The sequence below is a fragment of the Lepidochelys kempii genome, chromosome 8 (genome assembly GCF_965140265.1).
Source record: "Lepidochelys kempii isolate rLepKem1 chromosome 8, rLepKem1.hap2, whole genome shotgun sequence".
Lineage (NCBI taxonomy): Eukaryota > Metazoa > Chordata > Testudines > Cheloniidae > Lepidochelys > Lepidochelys kempii.
The window spans coordinates 82,442,989-82,466,277 of record NC_133263.1 but is presented as its reverse complement, the minus strand read 5'-3'; the positions used below and the strand labels follow the sequence as shown (position 1 = coordinate 82,466,277).

Genomic DNA, 23,289 nt, shown 5'->3' with positions numbered 1-23,289 from the left:
TTTATCATAGTGCCACAGAATACAGCTAAAAGCTGACCCAAGGGCTACTGTCTGAGTTCCCTCACTGAGGGCCAGGTGTCTGCTCCGCTAACCAGAAAATGCAAAAGTGGGGCTTAGTCGTTTCAATACAAAATGAAGGGAAAACCCTAAAATCCTGTCCGGACAAGCCATAGCATGTATCCACACTGCAGAGTGGCTCTCTTGTCAACAAGTGTTGTCAACAGCACTTGTGTTTCAGCCTGTACCTGCTGACAGGCCAGCTAGCTTGGGTATAAAACACCACCACACTCGAGCTAGAGGTTTTTGTGTGTGGATGAAAGGCAGGCTGGGGATGACAAACAGTCAAGAGCCCAATGTGTGAGACCAAAGAATCCAGCCCAGATGCCAGTTGGAGCACCCCCACGGCAAGCAGCATTTGGCAGTGCATGCAAACCAAGAGGATGTACAAAAAATTCAGCTAATGAATGTTTTCTTTGCAGCACACAGCTGTGTAAATATTACCTCAATATCTCCTGCCACATCCCTCTCACTCTTAGACATTGTGTGTATAGTGATACAATGGAACTTAGCATTTTTGTATCCCACTGTTGTATCCTGACACACCTAGGCCATAACACATTTGAGCTCTTAGCCCTGCCTGTGAAAACAACAATGCCACATGATGCAGACTATGACCTCATTTTTCTAAAGACAGCTTTACTAAAACGTTCCAGGATCCTAATAATGGAACTAGGTCTATTAAAAGCTTAATCATATTTACAATTACTGCAGCAAGATTTGCATGACACCCACTTATTATACTGTGGTAGATGAAAAGGAGCTGAGCCAGGGCCATGCCCCATTTACAGCTGCAACCCAAGTTCATTTCTATTCAGATTAACCTACATGAGAAGCTGTGTTAAGTTATAGAAACTTTCCTCAAATCTGCTTTTAAGTCAATATTCATTTGAAGCTATTTGCCTTTCCTATTTTCTCTGTGGTTGTTATGGAGATAAAATTCTCTCTGTATGCATTATGTATCCTTTATACAATAGGACAGTGAAGCTGACATTTTTGCATCACTCACTCACCATTTCGAGACAGATGCTTGCACCATCATGGACATAAATAATGAAATACTTTACTATGCTTTTTGGCTGGACATAAGGGACCTGTTGATTATTGAGCAGCCTCAACTTCCACTCACTTCCCCTCTACACTATGTGCTAATTTTCGGCCAGTGGAGCTGCGTAAGTGCAGATCCAGTCACCCCTCCTCAGGCTCTGCGCTACCTCCCGTATTCCTCTCCATGATGATTTATTTAAGTGAAGGGAAGCTTCTGCTGTAATGTGACCTCTCCATACAAAGGTGGGCTGTGGGAAGCATGGCACAGACACCAGCTATGCTAGCTCTGCAACTGTTTGGGGACTCTCTCCTGTGCTATGGAATCCTCATCTGGGGAGATGCTGGTGATTTCTGCCCCTTTTATGCTGTGGTGTAAAGGAGTGGAATGGGGGGCAGTGGAGTGGTGTTCCTCTGTTCAGATGGGACAGGAATGAATTTTCAGAATTCATCCTTTTTTTGGCCTCTTGCACTTTGGCTATCCATTGGCCTTTGCAGAGCAGCTTCTTAGGGATGAAAAACAATCTGTTATACTTTCAAAACGCCACAAACTAGCCTCAAATCCTTTTCAGACACTGTTTGCAACAAATAAATATTAACTACATAAACATGCTCGTCACCATTTATACTTTTGCCCTCCCTCAAGGTAACTTATTTAGATAGCTGTCTATGTGAATAGCTTTCATTATGAATAAAGCATAAAAGCCAGTGCATATCCACGAGAACTATTTTTCTATATTGAATACCTCTAACATAAAGGAAGATTGGATTTGACTGTTTTTGAACAAATAACCATTTATTGTGGAGGATTTTCATCGAGTTTCATTTTCTATTTTGAAGAAACAAGATCCTTGTGTCAAGGTAACAAATGGGTCACATTAAATCATAACTAAAATAATGAGACTATCTGCCACATTGGTTTACAGAGACAAGGTGAGTGAGGTAGTATCTTTTACTGGACCAACTTCTATTGGTGAAAGAGACAAGTTCTTGAGCTTACAAAGAGCTCTGTGGTAAGCTCGAAAGCTTGTCTCTCTCACCATCAGAAACTGGTCCAATAAAAGATACTACCTCACTCACCTTCTCTCTCTAATATCCTGGGACTAACATGGCCACAACAACTGTGTAAACATTGGTTTTCCAACAACTTCAGACTGTCACACTTGCTTGAACCTAAACTGGGCCAAAAATTCAGTCCCAACATCAAACAAACATAACATTGAAAAGCCACCAGAAAAATACTCTGGGCAGGTTTCTGCTATGCACAGTTGCTGCTACACACCATAAAACTGGTGCATTTTGCCCCCATGCTGAGCTGCAGAGATCTTCTCCTCACAAGGCAATCCACTGACACAGAAGTTCTTATGCCAGTGCCAATCCACCTCCCTGTTGCTGGCATGGTATAGAATAATGTGAGTGGTCAAGATGGCCTTTCACTACATCAATTTTCTGGTGTTTGGGAGTGCGGGGGCCTAGCAGAGAGTGTAAATTAGAGGAGCCTCAGCCAAAGGTGTCCGGTTCTGTATACAAAGGCAGCAGGATCACAATGTTGCTCAACTCCTGAAACTTCCTTGGCACATGCAGCCTGACTTGCTCTGTGTCCAGCACAATTGTAGCTGTGGTTCTGGCCCTCTGTGTTTATTCAGTGTTAATTCACCCACAAATCTCCATTTTTAAAATGATCATGAATCTCTTAACCTTAGCTCTAAATCCCAAAGTAATCACATAAGACCCTACCCATTAGACAATGAACAGAGATTATTCAGTTTCCTTGTACCACATCAAAACAGCAGCTTCCTTCCTCCCAGTGATTACAGTTGTGATTAACTGCAGGGTTCAAGGTGAAAAAATAATATGGTTCCAAGCATATATGGATTCCTCTAATCACCACAAAACACAGTGCAAGATATTTCAATTAGAGTATACCAACGTCACAAAATCAATTTCTTATCAGCCAAAAACACACATACCATAAAATTTTATTTTCAAAGCATAATCTCCAAATTAAATCTGTGTACCTAAAAAAATACACAGTACAAAAAACTAGTTCTTGGGTTCCCATATTCACAAATGGCACCGGCTTTGTGCTCTGTATTTAGAATACAATGTTTGGTTAGATTCTAATCTTCTTGGAGAATGTCATTATCTCTTTCGACGGCAAATAGAGGCCCAAAGTGTCAATTTCCTTCTTAAAGTCTTTTATCCATACAAGCTTTATACAGGGTTAGACATCCTGTCTGCCAGTAGCTCAGTTGGCAATTTTTCACAGTCATACACAGAAAAATTGTGTGCCGGCATATCATCCTAGATAAATTACACATTTCAGACGAGGCTTGTATGCACAACACCACCACCTCTGCCCAGTTCATACCAGGGAAAAAGTAAGAACAAGTCCTCTAATGTTAAACTAGATAAGTTATGCAATGGGGACACAATAAATTGAACAGACCAGGCCAGCCATGCATAGAGAAATAATTTACATACTTTATGGAAAACAGCAAGGTACCTGCACAAAAATTATATCATTCTCTTTCACATGTATAATTCTTTGGGATCCTACTAACACATTTTTTCTCAGCTCTCTGCTTAGCCACAAATACAACTGCAGTGACTAACAGTTGGCAAACTTTACTACTGTCTTAAGTCTAGGTACTGGATCTAAACATCTAAAGGTAATGGATATTATGCAAGCAATTCCTTCCCATTAAACCCCAGTGTACATTTTATCTTTTCAGAAAGTGTTAAGTCTTACAACCTAAGTAAAACAATAGCAATTTTACATTTCTTTACATTTTCTTGTTAGAAAGATAGCTTCATATTTTTATTCCAAATATTTTTCTAGGGAATATTATTGCATGTAAATTCAATTTCATACATATCTGTATACACACATAGGTGTATACTCACAATAATATACACACATTAATACATAGACACATGCTGGAAATACATACCTTCAGTTTATTTCAGACAAACAAGCTAGCTATACATATTTGTTACTTCTGGACCTTGGGACTGCTTTACTTTTGATACTAGAGATACCGGATATAAAATCATATCTCTGGTAGACACAAAGTAGAGCAGACTCTAAGATAATACATTTACAGCTTCTTAAATGAATTTCCCCACATCCTCTAAACATGTAATATGTTGATTGATTTTAGAGCCACAAAGCAGGATGAAAAGGATCTTTCTTAGAGAAAGGAAGTCAGCAACACTTGGCGAATGTTAAAGCACATTTTAAATTAAATGTGTAATCCATATTTGGATAATCAACTTGAAAGTTTAGGAACATTTCTGAGAAAGGGAAAATAACGCTTTTCTATCACATCAGCTACCCACCTTTTTTTTAGCTCTAGTCAGAGGCCACCAGAAGCAATTTAAAAGAGTAGGGATATGATTAAAGATGTGAAAAGAGGAAGTTTTGTTCCTTCTGGCCCATTCAGAAAGTTCACTTACTGAACTTTACTCATGTTCAAAGTATGATTTCAAATGAAATAAAATATAAATAAAACAAACAAAAGAGGATTTTTTTCAGTCATCTGAGATACATAACTTGTAGAACATGTAAAATCTCATCATTTCTTCACAGTAGGCTGTTTCATAGGACCTATTTCCATTTTAAATATGCACCCTAGCCAAGAAACAACATGCCAAATTATTTTCAATTTGTTCAAATCCATCTATCTACTGCTGTTTTGTTTGATGATGAAATAATGACAAATACAACTGTTTGGGCCCCAATAAGTATGTATGTAATAATAAATATTACTTAGTGCTCGTATAGTGCTTTTCATCCATAGATCTCGAAGTACTTTTTCTAAAGTGGGTAAGTAATTGTGATCCTGGGAGCCCCTTAATGCCAACTGGCAGAGTACCCAACATACTGAAAGTCATATCAGGTGTGACACTGTCCCCTGTTGTCATAATACGTATCAAAAAGATGTCTTGTAAGCAATCATACGTAAACTGGTGACATGCTGGTCCTGAAAATCACTGAGTGATGTATGTATGGGTTACATACAGGGAGTTATAGAGGTGTGCTGAGAAATATGTTCTTCAAATGTGGTTGAGCAGCAGTGCATACATTAAGCCTACCCTAGACAAAGGAATATGGTTTCCCCTTTCTGACCAGCCTGATAACAGGCAGAGGACAATTAAAGTACATTTACACACAAGGTAAACAACCTCATCAAGCTAACAAGCAGGGATAAGACAGTTTAACAATCATGCCAGGGGACAGAATCTGCATCCCAGGAAGCCCTGCTAGCCCTTGAGTCAGACACAATGGACTTTGGGTAATATCAGAAGAGGAAGAAGACGTTTTAGGAATCCATCACTTAGGGAACATGGGGAACAGCATCCTCTGAGCCTGTGAAAGCTGGACCTCCCGGCCAGGAGTGCTAGGGCTGCTGGTAAATTAATGTAAGTAAGAAAACTGCTTTAGACAAAAAGATTGTAACTTGCTAAAGTTAAGTTTTAGTCTCTATAAAACATGTTTTGTTTTGTTTGTAACCATGACTGTCTCTTTTTCCTCTTGCTTCATATAATTGAGATCTCTGTTCTTTGTTAATAAACTTATTCTTAGTTTGACCATAAACTATCTCAGTGCCATTATATTGAATTACAGTGCGAGTTCTCTGCTAAGTTAACAGGCTGGTGTACACTCTGCTCTTTGGAGGTAGTGAACTTAATAATTTCTGAGTGTCTAGTGAGAGGGGACTGGACACTGCAGAGAGATGTCTCTGGGGACCTGGCTTCACTGATCATTGCCACGAAGGCAAGGTTTGACTGACAGAGTCTTGAGGACTATGCTGGTAAAGCAGATGGGCCACTGTGGCAGGGAGCTGACACAGTCTAATCTCCAGCAAAGCTCACTCCCGCTGAGACAGCGGGATAACACAGTGGCTGACAGTTCTGGGTCTCCTCAGCGGAGCATCCCAGTAATATTATCCTCATTTTCCATGTGGGAGAACTGAGGCACAGAATGGTGAAGTGATTTGTCAGAGGTCAACCTGCAAGTCAGTGGCAGAGCGAAGAACAGAACCATGTCCAGTAACTGACTCCATGTCCTATCCACTGTACCCCTCTGCCATTTGGTATGAGGACAGATATATGCACTTGGTTCTTTTTCAGCTAATCTATCATCTGGATCCTTGCAGACATGTGTCTTATCCTAAAATAATGAACCATAATCATATTTTAAAAAAACCTCATCCAATGAGTTGGATGACATACACTGAACAAAATTTTAAGATCCAGGCCGGCATCTTTGTTGGGATCCCACACAAGGGTTTTGCATTCCAATGTCCCTTTGCTTCCCTGCTAGCTCTGTTCTTGACAGATAGCACAGATAAAAAATAATATGAATCCTTAGTTACCTCATCCTGTTGGCGCCCAAGAAGAGCAAAGATGTGGAGGTACACTGTAGTGGGCTGGCTCACACCACATGCATATCCATATCCACAATGAACACAGCATATCTTGGATTTTCTTCTGATGTCTCCAGTCAGCCACCTAGGATGTTAAGATTGGGTTGGCTGCTTGGGAGAGCTGATAAAATGAGTGCAGTGTTTTTTATTTTTGTTTTTGTTTTTTGTTTAGGCAGAAATGCAAATAAATACATACATTTGAAAAAATCAAGTTTTATGCAAAAGGTCATACTCAGCCCTGACAGCATCACTTTAAATAAGACACAACTAAATAATTTGTCTTTTAAAGTGTTGGCCTTTTAGACAGGTAAATATAGCATTGTCCATCAAAGAATGTCATGTTACAATTATTAATAAAGTAAGCCTCCCTCACCTTGGGAAAGGAAGTATGATTATTCCCATGTCACAGCTAGGAAAATGAAAAAATAACATGCCCAAGATCAGAGGCACAAAACATTTCAACAAATATATTTTTTTTCTATCCTGGATTTTCTTCTTCAGATTTTATATTGTTCATCCAGAATCACATATTTTCTTTAGAGAGGAGCCAATAAAACAGAAGCCTTGGTGACAGCTCATGTACAGAAACTCTTCAGAAGAAGTTGTGGCTGCCTAAATCAGCACCATGCCTACAACTGCCCTTTTTCCGGGAGGCAGAAATAGGCTTGGCCCAGCCGTCCTGGCATGCTTTGAGAATGCTCTGAGCATGTGTAACCCACACACCTCTTGGGTGTGTTGTTCTGTCCCATCTAGTGGCACCGAGACCACTTAGAGAGAGAGATTAATGAGTCTGCTCTACAGCCTTAGCGAAGAGTCAGTTGGCTTTTAGCTCATGCAGTAGAGGCTCATGCACTAAGCTCCAGAGGTCCCTGATTTGATCCTGCCCACCGACGACCGGGATCTGTTGGTGTTACAAGTGGCGGCTCTTCTGGGATTTCAACTGGGAAGTCTCTGAAGCTTGGGATGCGCTTCCTCAGCTAAGGGAAGTATGTAACCCACACACCTCCTAGGTGTGGTGTTCTGTCCCATCTAGTGGCACCGAGACCACTTAGAGAGAGAGAGATTAATGAGTCTGCTCTACAGTCTTAGCTAAGCGCCAGTTGGCTTTTGGCTCATGCACTAAGCTCCAGAGGTCCCCGGTTCGACCCCACCCGCTGACGACCAGGGTCTGTCAGCATTACACACGCTCAGTATGCTTCAAGTTTGCTAATGAAGCTGTTAGTCCATGTGGAGGAGAGGACTGGACACAGGAGTTAAAGTGCTCATAACCCCTTGGGACTCTTTCACAACTCCATGTTGCAGAACTGTGCTTCAGGTCAGCCTTTCCAGCCTCCTGATTTGCAAGAAGGATTGACTTTCCTAGGTCAGCAAATTTCAGAAGATCCCTTACATTATTTACTACATAAAGTACAGAATTTTAATAGAAGCACAAAGAAAACTTGAACTCATATCTGTGTGCTATACCATATACCAAAGTCAGGCACCTTATTCACAAGACTATGCACACACTTCACTCAGCTAGCCCCTTCTCCCTGAATGATGATCAGTCTCCCAGGAGGACCCTACCTAATAATATGAATGTCAAAGTCAGCCAATATTAATGTAAAGAAAAAAATTAAATTGCTTTCAATAGAAGCTAGGGTTTGAGTACAATGTGTCGGTACCAAGCTTTTCATTACTTCAGATCTTCATGAACAACGGACTGAGGACTTGATACTGCAAACTCCTAGTCAAGTGAGCAGTTCTTGCCCATTGACCTCAGCATAACTATTCTTGTGAGGAATAGTTTGTAGGCTTGGGACTTTATTTCACTTTCATCTTATTTATAGCTAAGAAAGCCTGAGCTGCTGTGACAATGATGAGGAGGTGTAGTACCCAAATGGTGGCCTACAGATAGTACATGAGCTTACAGAGGTCAGGAGTACACACAATGCTTCTGGGAACCCAGGGTGAGTACACTCAGTGATAGCCCCTATTATATTTGTACAATTTCCTTCTTCACAGACCCACAGCCTCTGGCCAGTGCACAGGAAGTGTAGACTACTCTGAGTTGCATGCATGGATGTCAGCAATGGTGCCTCCTATCTTTGCACTACTAGGACATGATCAACCACATGGCCTGTATCCTGCATTGAGGGATGATGGAGCAAAAGGGTTTAATAGATTTCAAGGCCAGAAGAGACCATTAGATGATCTAATCTGATCTTCTGCATAACACAGGCAAAAGAATTTTGCCCCATTAACCATGTATTGAGCCTGATAACATGTGTCTAACTAACGCATATCATCTCCCAACTCCTCTGCACTATGCTAAAGCTGCTGTAATTTGGCCTTTATGGTTTCTGGTTACTGATACCAGTGAGATGGATTTAGAAGTGGGTGGACTGGATCTTTTATGTCAGTGGTTTTGGGTTTTTTGGTAAACATAGAAGTAAAAGCTTTGTGATATTTGATGTGTATCTGCTGCTAACAACAAAATTTATCCTTTGCTGGGCCAGCATTTAGACTAGACTGTTTGCTGCTAAAGACCATCTTTTTATAGAATAAAAATGACTAGAGACAGTGGTTTTATAGGGTCATGTTACTTTATAAGGAAAAATCTCTCTGGAACCCATACACCTATACCATTTAATGACCATAGGGACACTGATGAATCAAAATGAATTCAGTGACTGCCATGAAGGCTGGATGGTAGAATATGACAACATCACATTAGGGTAATACCTGGTATCTTGCAGGAAAGATCATCTTCAGAGTTGGCTAAAGCCATAAAGCCAACACCGTGCCTCTCAATAAAATGAGACACATTAATAATATATATACATTTGGATTTCCAGTAGGCTTTCAATTTGATTTAGCTGAATTTAGGTAAATTACCAACAATCAAACAGGGCTTCTGTATTTTGGTATAAAATTTTACTTTACACTGTGATTCTAGGAAACTGATAAATATTACTCTATTGCATATTGAACAGAGAGACACGACAGCTTTTCAGAGCCCTGTGTCCTACTAAAGTTTAAAGTTGTCTTGATGGCATCATTTCCTTCTCGCTATGTCTGAAAAAACTGCATCTACTTTACAAATAAGATTGATTCATCTTTTAGAAGGCTAATTGTCAATGGACATTTAAAAGGAAATCTGGAGGGATATTGTGTTCCTATTTTTCCTGCCTGCACGCTTGGAACAAACAGCACTGCTTCATTTTCCTGCCATATTTTAGAAAGTTAAAGTAAACATGGTGATCACACTGTTTACTTTAATTTTCTGCAGTGTGCCAACAAAGCCGCAAATTGGCAGTCAGCATGCAAGAGGCAGCCAGTGTTGAAATGATAGAGTTGCTTGAGAAAGCTTAAATGGTGCCAGGCCATTTTTCTCTGTTTCAGAAATAAAAGATTGACTTCACTTAAGCTTCACTTCCACACTCTGCTTTTCTCCAAAAGTCTGAAAGTTTTTTGGAATGGAGGAAGTCAGGATTACAAGCAACATGTAATTTACATGGCCAGTTCAGTTCTCTGTAGCTTGTAAGGATGTTTTGTGTACAAAAGAAAAAGGTCACCCTTTTTATATAAAGAAAAGGATTTATGAAAGTGGTAGATATATTCTATTTATTTGTGCAAAATCCACAGAAATCTTGCATGAAAGGAAGTTAATTCTCTGATAAATCAGTCCTATTTGGTTATATTTTCACCATAATGCTAGCTTCATGCTTTACCTTGTTGTTAGCTGTGCAAGTTCAATTACAGATGTCAGGAAATATGCAGGCCACATGCATTATATTCAAATAATATACAACCAGATGCAATATATTCAAAATATACTCCCACTATTATATATGCCTCCAAACCGAGCCCTAGAAGGCAAATGGTTGCATTCTGTAAGGTCATTCTCTCTGTGTCATATTATAAATAGAGAGTTAGGGACATAGATCTTTTACAAGAAATAAGAGAAATGTAAGGTTATTTTGCAGCAAGGAAGTGTAAAGTTTGAAAAAGTGACTCATCTGTAGCTTTCTGGAGGATTATATGCAGACAGAATTTATCACGGGGTAAATTATAATGCTAATACATAAAAGATGCCAGTTCCTGCAAACAGTCATTCCCATAGCTATGCTCACTCCTACACATATTCCCACTGAAGACAATGGGACTAGGCACGGAAGTAACTGTTTGCAGGATTGGATGAAAGCATGCTTCCTGAAGGTCCAAAACATGACCTAATTGAAAACGCCTGAAGTCTGGTGGGAAAAAATCCACACGGTTCTAAAAGGATAATTATTTTAAAATCCATGATTTTGACACCAGGAAATTAAATTCATATATATATGTGTATCTCTATCTAGACACAGTGAGTCCAATAATTTTGTGTGCTCTGCAGTCACTTAGCCAGCTGGCAAAGAGAGGACAAGTTAACTAACAAACCCCATTCCCTAAGGTATGCTGACATCAGTGATTCATGATTGATCAATGATAGTGCTGGGAAATAAGTAACAGGACTATATTGCCTTGTGCTCCACAATAAACTCAGAGGGAAATGTCTAAGTGCATCACATTGAAAAGACAGACTTGGCACGGAAATAATTTTTACAAGTACTTAAAAGGTGTTACAAGCAACTGAGTGTAAAGAGACAAATTAAAACCACTTAGAAATAATTGAAAGTGTCCCTTTAAATAAAGAGGGACAGTTTTATATAAACTGACTTGGAATTAAACTGACAACGGGTGTGTTTTGATGTTAAAAGCATTTTACAGAGAGAGAATCATATCATGAAGACAAAAATGGAGCTTGAACTTCTTTTTCAAAAGAAAGAGCTACTGTGGTTTGGTTGGTTATCAGCGAAAAGATGCAATACAGAGTAGAAGATAGGCTTACGCAGTGCAACATTATTCATGTTAATGACAGTAATTATGACTGTTACAACCTTTCTAAATAACAAAAATTCTTACATAATGACATTATATGCACTATTTAGAAAAAAATGCTTATGTTAACGCATGATTGATGGTCTTCTTTGAAGGTGACTGAATTATCATCATAAAAGCCTAAAATTATTAATTGAAGAGACATGTGTAGCTTGCTGTGCTGCATGCTCTGTCTAGAACAACAAGATCTAATATATCATTAAACAACTGCAGCTTTGCTCTACTTTTTTTAGCTTTAAACTAATTACGATGGGGTGTAGCCTGACTACATTTTTAATCCTTTTTAGAGCTATCCAATTAAATTGAACCTGTTTATGCTATTAGACGAATACATACAGTGTTGACAATGTTCTGCATAACACAGCCTCTCTTTCAGAAAGAACATCCCACATATGAACTGCGCTATTAAGCTGGAGGGTAAGTGACTTTGGTGATTTTAGAGGTAGTTTGTTATAGAAACTGTTGGTCTCACCTAACTGAGGCCTCTAAGGGGATGTCTACAGAGCAAAGAAAAACCCATGCTGGTCCATGCCAACCGACTCGGGCTCACAGGGCTCAGGCTGTGGGGCTGTTTCATAGCTGGGTAGACTTCCAGGCTTGGGCTGGAGCCCGGGCTGTAGGACCACGTAATGGGAGGATCCCAGAGCTCAGGCTCCAGCCAGAGACTGAAAGTGTCCATAGGAATGAAGCAGCCCTGCAACCCGAGGCCCACAAGCCTGAGACGGCTGGCACGGGCCAGTCCCAGGCTTTTCTTTGCTGTGTAGACACACCCTAACAGTCTTGATTTCACCGTGATGCACCATGAATCGGCCTGGAAGCTGCCTTGCTTGAACACTTTTAGGAATTTGGTTTGAAGGATTGAGCTTCCTGACACTTAGCATAACTCTATACAGCTAATCAAGCCTGAGGCTTTGAGAATGACTGATACTTTTGTCTTAAACTGGTGTAAATGGTAACCAATAAGTGTCTCTAAGTCTTTGGGGGGGGGTGTTAAAATAAACAAAATATAAACATTAAAAATATCTCAGACCTTGGGGAGGAAGGATAGTGAAAGAGGAGATAGTGATCTTTGCTGTGAATTTAATTGCTGACTCATAATTGCTCCTCACTGAAAAAATATCCTAGTGACATGATAATGGGGTAGAAGGAAATGTGAGTTGCAAATAATATTAATTGAAATTCTTGGATTTTTTTCATTGAATAATTATTCACAAATAGAGATTTTGATTCTGCAAACATGTATTCAACATTGCAATCAATTAGATTAACTGGTCTAGTGGATAGATCATTGGACTGGGATTCAGGTGACCTGGGTTTTTTGTCACTACAGTTTTTCATTAATTGATCAGGTATATTTACACTTAAACATTCCCTAGACACATGCAGGGAAGGCAGCTTTCCCAGGCAAGCACCTTCAAGTCCTATGCTTTCATAAAAAGAAAGTAAATTTCTAGCCTTTAGGTTTATAAACCTGAATCAAGGGCTCCCAAGTGCAGAGATGTTTTCTTTATTTTTCTCACAGCTAGCTCCGTGCCTTTGTTTCTGCTCAGAGCTTTGCCAAGGTGCACTAGGGGAAGCTCTGACCAGGATCCAGTTACAGTTCATGACTGCTGTTAAAGACGTAGTGAGCAGCAGTGAAAACCGACAAGAACCAGGTCACAGTGCTGCAGCTGGGCATAGCCTGACAAGCAGCTGGAGCAGCAGAGGCAGACCCTACAGCTATTCACTGCAAAGGGCAACTCACAAATGAAGGCTGGGGGAGAGGAAGAGTATAGAGACCTCACTTACATCAGCCTGGAAGCAGAGAGATGGATAGAGTAGCAGGACCTCCCTTTCTCTCCGCATATGTTCCAGAAGCCCAGAATGCTGAGAGTAGAGATTGGGATGGGAGAGGGGAACAGAGAGAAAGAGAAATTCCTTAGCCCTTCCAGCAGCCAGAGGGATATGACCGGAGATGAGGGAAGCTTCAAAGTAATCAGATACCTATCAGATACCTATGAAAGATGGAGTCCCCCAGGGACAGATTCCTGTTAGGAATCCCAGCTTACTTCCCTTTCCAGCAGCTGGGGTGAAAGGGGGAACATTGGCTTATCAGTTATTAATATTAGGTGTCTAGAAAAGTTGAAAAGCCTTATGTGCAAGAGAATTGGTGTGAAGGAGTATGGAAGTGGCAGTATTGCCTATCCAAGCTTCAAAAATACTGAGTCAGGCCCCTCCAAAGTCATGTCATCATCTTAAAATCCATGAGATTAGTTTGACATAATGTATTTAGGACTCCTTTTATTTGTCTTCTGTTTTACTAGTCTTTAGGGTTCACTTTTTCAAGCTTTTCTCCACAGAAAGTTTTTTTTTTTATTAAAGTTGAGACTCTCACTTAGTCACAGGGCTCCAGGATCTGGGGCTTTAGGAAAAACATCAGATATTATGAGAGTTGGTTGGTAGCACTGAGGTGGGCAACAGTGGAAAAAGGCAGACAATCAATGTAGAACTTGTGGCACCTTAGAGACTAACAAATTTATTTGAGCATAAGCTTTCGTGAGCTACAGCTCACTTCATCGCATGCTTATGCTCAAATAAATTTGTTAGTCTCTAAGGTGCCACAAGTGCTCCTTTTCTTTTTGTGGATACAGACTAACATGGCGGCTACTCTGAAACCAATCAATGTAGATGATCTATATAACTATTCTTTCCCATAAATTGTGTACTTCTATTCTTGTAATCTTTCCAGAGGGGTGGGGGAAGAGGAGGAAATAAGAACAAATAGCTGACAGTAACTTGGGGAAAATATATAATTATCTATCATAGGAAAGAAAAGACAAAGTGGAACGAAGTGCAACAGGGAAAGCAGGTCTAATAAAACAAGAGAGATGTAATATGGTAAATTATATTAGAATATTAGATAGAAAGTTGATTGACAAGTTGCAATAAAATACAGTACCCACTATTACTTTAAATGACCAGGGATAGCACTTCAGTTTTTTAGCCTTGGTAGCATGTCAGCATAAGTATTATTCTGGTTATAAATTTAGTCCTCAATAGGTACTGGGTATATTTTTCATGCCCTGTAGCAATGTACGTAGGTAAAATATGTTTACCGTGACAGAAATGTATGCCATTTCCTGTGAATCCTGGGGAGCAATAGCAGCCTTGCACTCCACCCTTAACTTCACACTCCGCATCTTTATGGCACGTCATGCTGCAGTTCGGAGAAGTGTAGCCATAGTCCAGCAGACTGGACACAAACACTGAAACAAATGTAAACCATGTTTGTTTGTTTCTAAAATGCATACTGAATTCTAAAATCAGATATGGGCAGGACATACCAAGCCAACTGGGGGCGTTCCAGCAACCAGACACGTAGACGAACACAATATGTTAGGGAAGAGCCAGCACAGCTTTTATAAAGGGAAATCATGTCTCACCAATCTATTAGAATTCTTAGAGAGAATTCTAAACCCAAACATGTGGACAAGGGTAATCCAGTGGATATAGTGTACCTGGATTTTCAGAAAGCCTTTGATAAGGTCCCTCACCAAAGGCTCTTTAGCAAAATGGGCAATAATGGGATAAGAGGGAAGGTCCTCTTATGGATGAGTAACTGGTTAAAAGATAGGAAACAAAAGGGTAGGAATAAATGGTCAGCTTTCACATTGGAGAGAGGTCCCCAAAGATCTATACTGGGACTAGTGCTGTTCAACAAATTCATAAACGATCTGGAAAACAAGGTAAACAGTGAGGTGCCCAAGTTTGAAGATGATACAAATTACTGAAGATATTTAAGTTCAAAGCTGACTGTGAGGAATTACAAAGGGATGGTACAAAACTGGGTGACCGGGTAATAAAATAGCAGATGACATTCAATGTTGATAAATGCAAAGGGATGCACATTGGAAAACATAATCCCAACTATACATATAAAATGATGGGGTCTAAATTAGCAGTTCCCATTCAAGGAAGTGGTCTTGGAGTCATCGTGGATAGTTTTCTGAAAACATCTGCTCAATGTGCAGCAGCAGTCAAAAAAGCTAACAATGATAGGAACCATTAGGAAAGGGATAGATCATAAAGCAGAAAAAATCATAATGCCACTATATAAATCCATGCTATGCCCACACCTGGAATACTATGTGCAGTTCTGGTTGCCCCATCTCAAAAAAGATATATTAGAAATGGAAAAGGTACAGAGAAGGCAAAAAAAAAAATGATTAGGGTCCTGAACAGCTCCTGTAAAAGGAGAGATTAAAAAGAGTAGGACCTGTTCAGCATAGAAAAGATATGATTTAGGGGGCATATGATAGAGTTCTATAAAATCATGAGTGTCATGAAGAAAGTAAATAAGGAAGTGTTATTTACCCCTTCATATAACACAAAAACCAGGGATCACTCAATGAAATTAATAGGCAGCAGGTATAAAACAAACATAAGGAACTACTTCTTCTCTCAATGCACAGTCAACCTGTGGAACTCATTGCCAGGGGATGTTGTGAAGGCCAAAATTAGTATAACTGGGTTCAAAAAAGAATTAATTAATTTCAGGGAGGATAGGTCCATCAATGGCTATTATCCAAGATGGTCAGGGACACAATCCCATGCTCTGGATGTTCCTAAACCTCCGACTACCAGAAGCTGGAACTGGAAAACAGGGGATGTATCACTCAATAAATTGTCCTGTTCTGTTCACTCCCTCTGAAGCACTTTGTACAAGCTACTGTCAGAAGACAGGACATGGGACTAGATAGAGCATTGGTCCAACCCAATATGGCCATTCTTAGTTTTTATGTAAACATTAAAGAGTATGGTATCACTGAAGTGGTACAAAGGATTGAAGCTCCAGTCCTGTAAAAACGTATTCAATGAGACTTCTTACATAGTCAAAATTCAGTACACATTTAAGCCTTTGGAGTATTGGAACCTGTGTTCAACAAGCTTAAAATGATGATCAACATAAAACGTACATAGTGGAGTGGGAAAAACCTTTGAAAGGTTTTCAAAGCTTTCTACTCCTTCCCATTGAAGAGGCAGATACTTGCCTTTGTATCCAGAATTATGCATGGAGTGTAATCCAAACTACTCAACAATAACCAGGTGAAAAATACCAGTGAGAGTTCCCCCGATCAATTTTTAAACCACGTCTACCCATATCTAGTTAACACAGAACATAGTCACAATCTGAGAGAAGATTTAATTCCCATGGAACAACATTTGTAGCATTATCATTTTAAAAAACCCTCCAAATCATTTTAAAGGAAGTCTTTTTAAATATCATGTCTGTGTTCCAAAAGTGCTACCTTCTACGTTCTCTCACTAAATGATTCCTGAATTAAGAAGCTGCTTTCCCATTGTATACATGTGTATAGTTTTCAACACAAAGAAAGACAGAGGAACTGCTGACTTTGAGGAAACTAACAGTTCACAAAAAATTATACATGCCCACTGACATAAATATAAATCATTAAGAAAACCAGGCAGCTAACACTGGAGGGGAAAAACACTTCTGACTTTGTACTTTATAAACCATGAGAAAAGACATAAGGAAAGTTACAAAACATAAAGCCCCTTCTTGGTACTCCCTTCCCCTGCAATTCTGCTTCTCTCTACCAAAATATCATGCTGGATACTTGCTAGTCTAGTGTTACAATTACAGCTTTCACTGCCCCTGAAAAGTTCACTGAAAAGTTGCTTTACTGGACAAATAAAAATGTCATGAAAAACTCAAAATATTAAAAATTACATATTTGTTTAAAAACTATATACAAACCAAATCAATTCATTTCCTCCCAAATTTCATCTTCTCGTTCATTTATTTTTACTGTTCAGAGTATCTTTCAGATATCAGAAGCAAAAAAGCTAGAGGAGAAGTGAAGTCCAAGAACATCCCTCACCAAGACAAATCAATAGCTTTGGCTTTACAGAGCAGATTACAGAATGAAATAAATGCAAGCATTTGAGGGATTCAGAGAGCGAATACCGATGACTTTGAGATGTTGGGGTTACCCTGATGCGATGGGATAGTCAAATGCAGCAGCAGCACTAACCAGAGTTCTGAGGAACGTTTTAATCATTGTTACCCATGAGTTTTCCCCTCAGCTGCCACTGATTCTGTCCTTTGCCTAGCCCCTGCAAAGTTGTCCCCCAGTTTCATCTTTCCACCCCCCCGCCACCTTCTTCCACCTGCCCCTCACTTATTTGGGAAGGAAAATCACCTACCTAGGAGAGGGAGTAGTTTCATTGGGGGTACTGCTATGCAGTGCTTGGCGTTGAGCCCCTGTGTAACAGAAGAACCTGCCCTGCCTTAGAATGTATGAGCATGTGCGAAGTGCCTGTACACGCCCATTAGGAACGTGAAACCCCAGTGAAGCTGCTGGCCCTACCCTGCCCTTTACCCTGAGCCTCATTTCCCTCCACAAAAAAACTCTTTAGTGACTCAGGAGCTGGAGAGGCAGGGTAGAAAAGGAGAGGAACAGATCTGCAGGGGAAGATAAGGAGCAGATGAGAGAGCATAGGGCAATAAGCCGGCAGGGGTATGGAATGGAGTAGATCAGGGGGTGAGTAGGCTAGAGGAGTAGTTTGAGGGGCTTAGAGGGCAGTGGAGGGATGGAAAAGCAGATTGTTATGGTGGTGGAATAGATGGTGGGGGTGGTGGGTGGCAAGACAGATGAGGGACAGATCAGTGGCAGGGAGGGTGGAGGCAGATTAGATAGTGGAGTGGGGGTGGAGCAGACAAGGGACTGGGAGGGTAGCAGTTGCAGAGTGTAGAGAGGGAGGGGTGGTGGCGCAGATTGGAGCAGGGGAATAGTGGACAAATCACAGAGGATGGGAGGAACAGACAGACTGAGGAATGCAAGGGGTTGGTAAGCAACTCAGAAGCTGCTGCATGCTTCCCCTGGCTAGTCCCTGTCAGAATCTCTGAGAGAAGACCCCTACTGTAGTTGCTCTTGTCCCTACTGCTTTCCTCATTTTGAGGAAAGTCCTGATTTCTGCCAGGCTTTGTCACTTTAAGGGTAACAGCCTGAGAAAAAGTACAGGAAATCCACTGAACTCTGCTTTGTGAGGAAAACAAAGACATGGAGACAGGGAGGAAGGAGGCAGGAAGACAAACACAGGGCTGGGAATGTCAGGAGTAGAAGGAGCCAGCATTTCTAAGGATTTATGTGACTGAAGCTGAAAGTTATGCAGTAAGGCGTATTCAAAAAGGTTGATTCAGCAAAGCACTTAGACACTTGTTTACTGCTAATGATTGTCATAATCCCATCCCTAGTTAGCAAAGCATGTGAATCAACAGGATTTAAGCATGTGCTTAAAATTAAACATGTGCTTAAATCCTTTGCTGAATCAAGGCCCAAGCACACAAGGAAGGATGGATTATTCAGACTAGGAAGATCATTATACAAAAGACACCCTTTTTCTCCCTGGAAATTCATGGTATCTTGTATTGAAACGGTCACTGGTCTTTTGTCTCTGGCCTCTAGTTTAAAAAGGCAGGAAATGTCCCAGGCAGGCTAGGATACTGTCATCATCCCAGCTCAGACAGTATTGCTGAGCTTCCTTGGACTAGGGTGGCCAGATGTCCCGATTTTATAGGGATGGTCCCGATATTCAGGACTTTTTCTTGTATAGGCCCCTATTTCCCCTCACCCCCGTCCCAATTTTGCACACTTTCTATCTGATCACACTACTTTGGACCCAGGCATAGAGATTAGAATCAAAGAAGGTTAGACCATACGTTGGAATGGTAACTTCTGATGAATGGCTTTGGATGTGCAGAAAGCATAAGGGAGATAGATGCTAAAAGCAGAACAGAAGGTGTAGGTTGTGAGGGAACTGAAAATGATATGAGGAACTCAGATCAGATTGAGTAGGCAATAGGGAGCCAGAGATTTAGGAATGTATGAATGTGATCTTAATACTGGGAGGTGTGCATTATTTTTGCAACAGAGTACTGGAAAAAATTGCATGATGTGTCAATTGGATTCTGAAGAGAATAAGATTGCAATAATCAAGGATGATGGAAGGATTTCTGTGGTGGGAATGAAAAGGAAAGGGAAGATTTCAGAGACATTTTGGAGATTAAACCAGCTGGATTTACGGATAGTGTCTACCAGTATATGGGGATAAAGAGTAGATTGTCACATAACAAAAGAAAAGTAGGTGAAACACATGATAATACAGATTTCAGAGTAGCAGCCATGTTAGTCTGTGTCCGCAAAAAGAAAAGGAGTACTTGTGGCACCTTAGAGTCTAACCAATTTATTTGAGCATAAGCTTTCATGGGCTACAGCTCACTTCATCGGATGCATTCAGTGGAAAATACAGTGGGGAGATTTATATACACAGAGAACATGAAACAATGGGTGTTACCATACACACTGTAAGGAGAGTGATCAGGTAAGGTGAGCTATTACTAGCAGGAGAGCGGGGGGAGGGGGACCTTTTGTAGTGATAATCAAGTTGGGTCATTTCCAGCAGTTGACAAGAACGTCTGAGGAACAGCGGGGGATGGAGGGGGGAAATAAACATGGAGAAATAGTTTTACTTTGTGTAATGACCCATCCACTCCCAGTCCCTATTCAAGCCTAAGTTATTTGTATCCAGTTTGCAAATTAATTCCAATTCAGCAGTCTCTCACTGGGGTCTGTTTTTGAAGTTTTTTTGTTGAAGAATTGCCACTTTTAGGTCTGTAATCGAGTGACCAAAGAGACGGAAGTGTTCTCCGACTGGTTTTTGAATGTTATAATTCTTGACGTCTGATTTGTGCCCATTTATTCTTTTACGTAGAGACTGTCCAGTTTGCCCAATGTACATGGCAGAGGGGCATTGCTGGCGCATGATGGCATATATCACATTGGTAGATGTGCAGGTGAACGAGCCTCTGATATTGTGGCTGATGTGATTAGGCCCTATGATGGTGTCCCCAGAATAGATATGTGGACACAGTTGATATTTCAAAACCTTCACTGTCATAGTGAGATGTAATAAAAATATTAAATCAATATATGCACGATCATGTCTATAGACAGAGAGGGGCAGGGGTGTGTGTACACATACATACACACACATCCCTGTGCATTTGAAAAGGACATTCAAATAAATGACATGTGAGAAGGTGACATGGCGTGTCAGTGCTGAAAAATCTCTTCCACTTTCCTACAAATAAAGAAACAAACAAATGATTCATGACATCATGGAAAAGAAAACATATACCTTCGTTTTTATAATCCATATAAGGCTCAATGTGACTCTGGTTCTTGCCCTGCTCCTGGGACAGCGCAGTTTACTCAGGCTGGATTGCCCATTGTGATGTGGCATGTACGCTCTCTTCTTGCAAATGTTAACAAACTTACCTGCAGCACGTTCATGATACCTGTAAATAAAGCAGCCTCCAGCAAAGCACAGACTTGATAGTTAACTCATTGTCCCACTAAACGAGCTATAGGCATAGCTATAGCTATAGCTTGATAGTCTTTTTTACCAGAGATGTATATTTGCATATACCCGATTAGCAGGTTTTACTGAATATTTTAAAGAATAAGGCCCCAGTCCTACAAAGATTTATGCATATGATTAACTTTACACATGGGGAATAGTCCCATTTGTGTATTCAGGATCAGGGTCTTAGTTAGGCATGAGCATATGTATATGTACAGATGAGGGTACCTAAATTTTAAATTCTGACTTTTGATTACTGTAATCACAGAGATTGAAGTATCCTGTGTCAAACTATAAAGTTCTGAAATAAATAGCTGTGTGTTTGATGGGAAGACATCAGTCTCCTCTTAGAGATCATTGGATATGTGCCAGCCTTTGCATTATAAAGTTTATTTACCTACAATATTTTTGAAAGGTAATTAAGATGCTGATTATGCAGACAATGTTATAAAGCTAACACCCCATTGATGATGAATGGGAGTAATTCTTACTTCCTAGGGCTTTGTCTTAGTCAGCTTGCATAACAGATAAAAACAGAGCAATTGTTTTATTCCAAAGACCACCTACAACATCAGAAAAAATTAGAAATCACGTAAATGAAGAAGATTAGGGTGTCCAATACCCTTCAAAAAGAACCTTGCAACAGACCTAGGATGCCAACAGGTGAATGACTACAGGCAGTCTAGCTGTGGTTTTGCAGATCATATAAAAATGTAGACAGACACACTGCTTTGAATGTGCTCATTTATAGATCAGACATTAAAGTTGGACATTTTCCGAGGGGTGTTCCACGCCCCACAGAATATATTAGAGTATTGTACATTTTGAGGCAAGGTCTATCACCTTGGGTTTTAAGCATGCGTATGTGTGTCAGGGACTAAAGGTCCTACCAAGTCCAATTAAGGTCCTTGCATCCCCAGCCCACATGCTGCTGTCTCCAGTATACTTTTACACGTTCCCCTCTTCACACATTCTCACACACACAGAGCTCTGCTCCAGCACACACAATGCTAGCACTGTCAGAAACTTTCATCTATATATGCAAAGAGCTCAGCAGCCAACCAACCACACACACACACACTCTTTCTGTTTCCATTATTGAAATAACTAAAAAGAGCTGGTGAATATTTGATGTCAACAGTTAAGAGTTATCCTAGTTGTTCTTTTTTATTTTCCCTCTTTTTTTTCCCCTGACAAATGGAAACTTGCTCAAACCATCAATATTTCTGCCAAAAAGAAATGGATTCAAACACAACAGACTGAGGAAGCGATGTTTTGGGAAAAGCCTTCGTTCTTCTGATTCTCTTTTTGTAAATATCAAACTAATTCAACTGTTCTAAACCAAATATACTACAGGAATTCAGATAGTCTCTGTGCCACTTAGGAAATGTTTCATTTATCTAGTCACTGAAAAGGGCAGTTATGCCATTTTTTCCCCAGGCAACACAAATCTGAATACAATTGAAAATGTGACTAGTGTCACACCAAAATAAAGAGTTTCCTGGGTTTCCAGAAGTTATTTTCACAAAAAATATTCAGCAAAAATTTTCCCAGAACACACAGGTCTATCACAGAAGCAGTCTTTGCAGCTTCTCCTGCTTTCCCTCACCTCCTTATTTAATGCCTTATGAATCCTTTTCATTTTATGTGCAAACATCATATTGCATTGGGACAAATAGGACTGAATATACCCATTGGGATGATGTACCTAGCCAATCCTCCAGCAATAAACACACACATCCTACCTAAACCTATATGGCTGACTCCAACTATAGGAGACTGCAAATTTAAATGGAAGAAGCCAATTTCTCTCTACTCATTCTTGTTTTGCTCCAGTAAAATACATGACAATATGAGGCTTTATATGTTAATTTAATGCTTGTGAAAGCCAGACTAACAGCCCTGCAACTGCAGTCCTCTATTTTCATTCACAGACCAGGTACAGGATGGGAAGCAATAATACAAGGATCCTCACAAGCAAACTCTTCCAGGGATAAAGTAATTTAGCTCCCATGACCATTTACCTTCTACTGGGACTGGCAACAAAGGTGCCAACCTTAGGTTCAGTGGTGGTGGTTTTTGTGATACAGACACCTCTCCAGAAGGATCAGGACTGAGACCACAAACTCATTTTACACAGAACACTGAACTAACTTCAGATGGTAATGACTTTTAGTAACTGCTGATGTGAACTCATTTTGAACTGCAAAATTAAAGGTGAAAGGCTCATTTATTATGGTACCAATCCCTTAACCTAGAAGTTTCCAACCTGAGGGTCATGAACAGTTTCAGGGAGGTCATGATTGCCTCCTTTTTCTTTATGGCTACGTCAAGGTTCTTCCCCCACTCTGAACTCTAGGGTACAGATGTGGGGACCTGCATGAAAACCTCCTAAGCTTACTTTTACCAG

At 40.3% G+C, this 23,289-nt stretch overlaps 1 protein-coding gene across 10 annotated transcripts in view; it reads right to left on the bottom strand.

Annotated features, from left to right (window-relative positions):
* Positions 1–18,117, bottom strand: part of ADGRL4 (adhesion G protein-coupled receptor L4) — a 99,148-nt gene extending 81,031 nt beyond the window's left edge. For 4 of the 10 annotated variants that reach the window (XR_012160436.1, XM_073357250.1, XM_073357251.1 and 1 more), the window contains exons 1-2: positions 17,661–18,116; positions 14,549–14,698 (exon numbers count right to left, since the gene is read on the bottom strand). Coding sequence is in view for 8 of the 10 variants with exons in the window: in XM_073357250.1 (XP_073213351.1) it covers positions 14,549–14,698; positions 17,661–17,682 (172 nt within the window). In the remaining 2 variants the exon portion in view is untranslated. Of the gene's footprint in view, positions 1–6,482; positions 6,619–14,548; positions 14,699–17,660 lie in introns of those variants that run through there. The other 6 variants (XM_073357257.1, XM_073357253.1, XM_073357260.1 and 3 more) reach the window with 4 other exon arrangements.
* Positions 18,118–23,289: the final 5,172 nt, after the last annotated feature.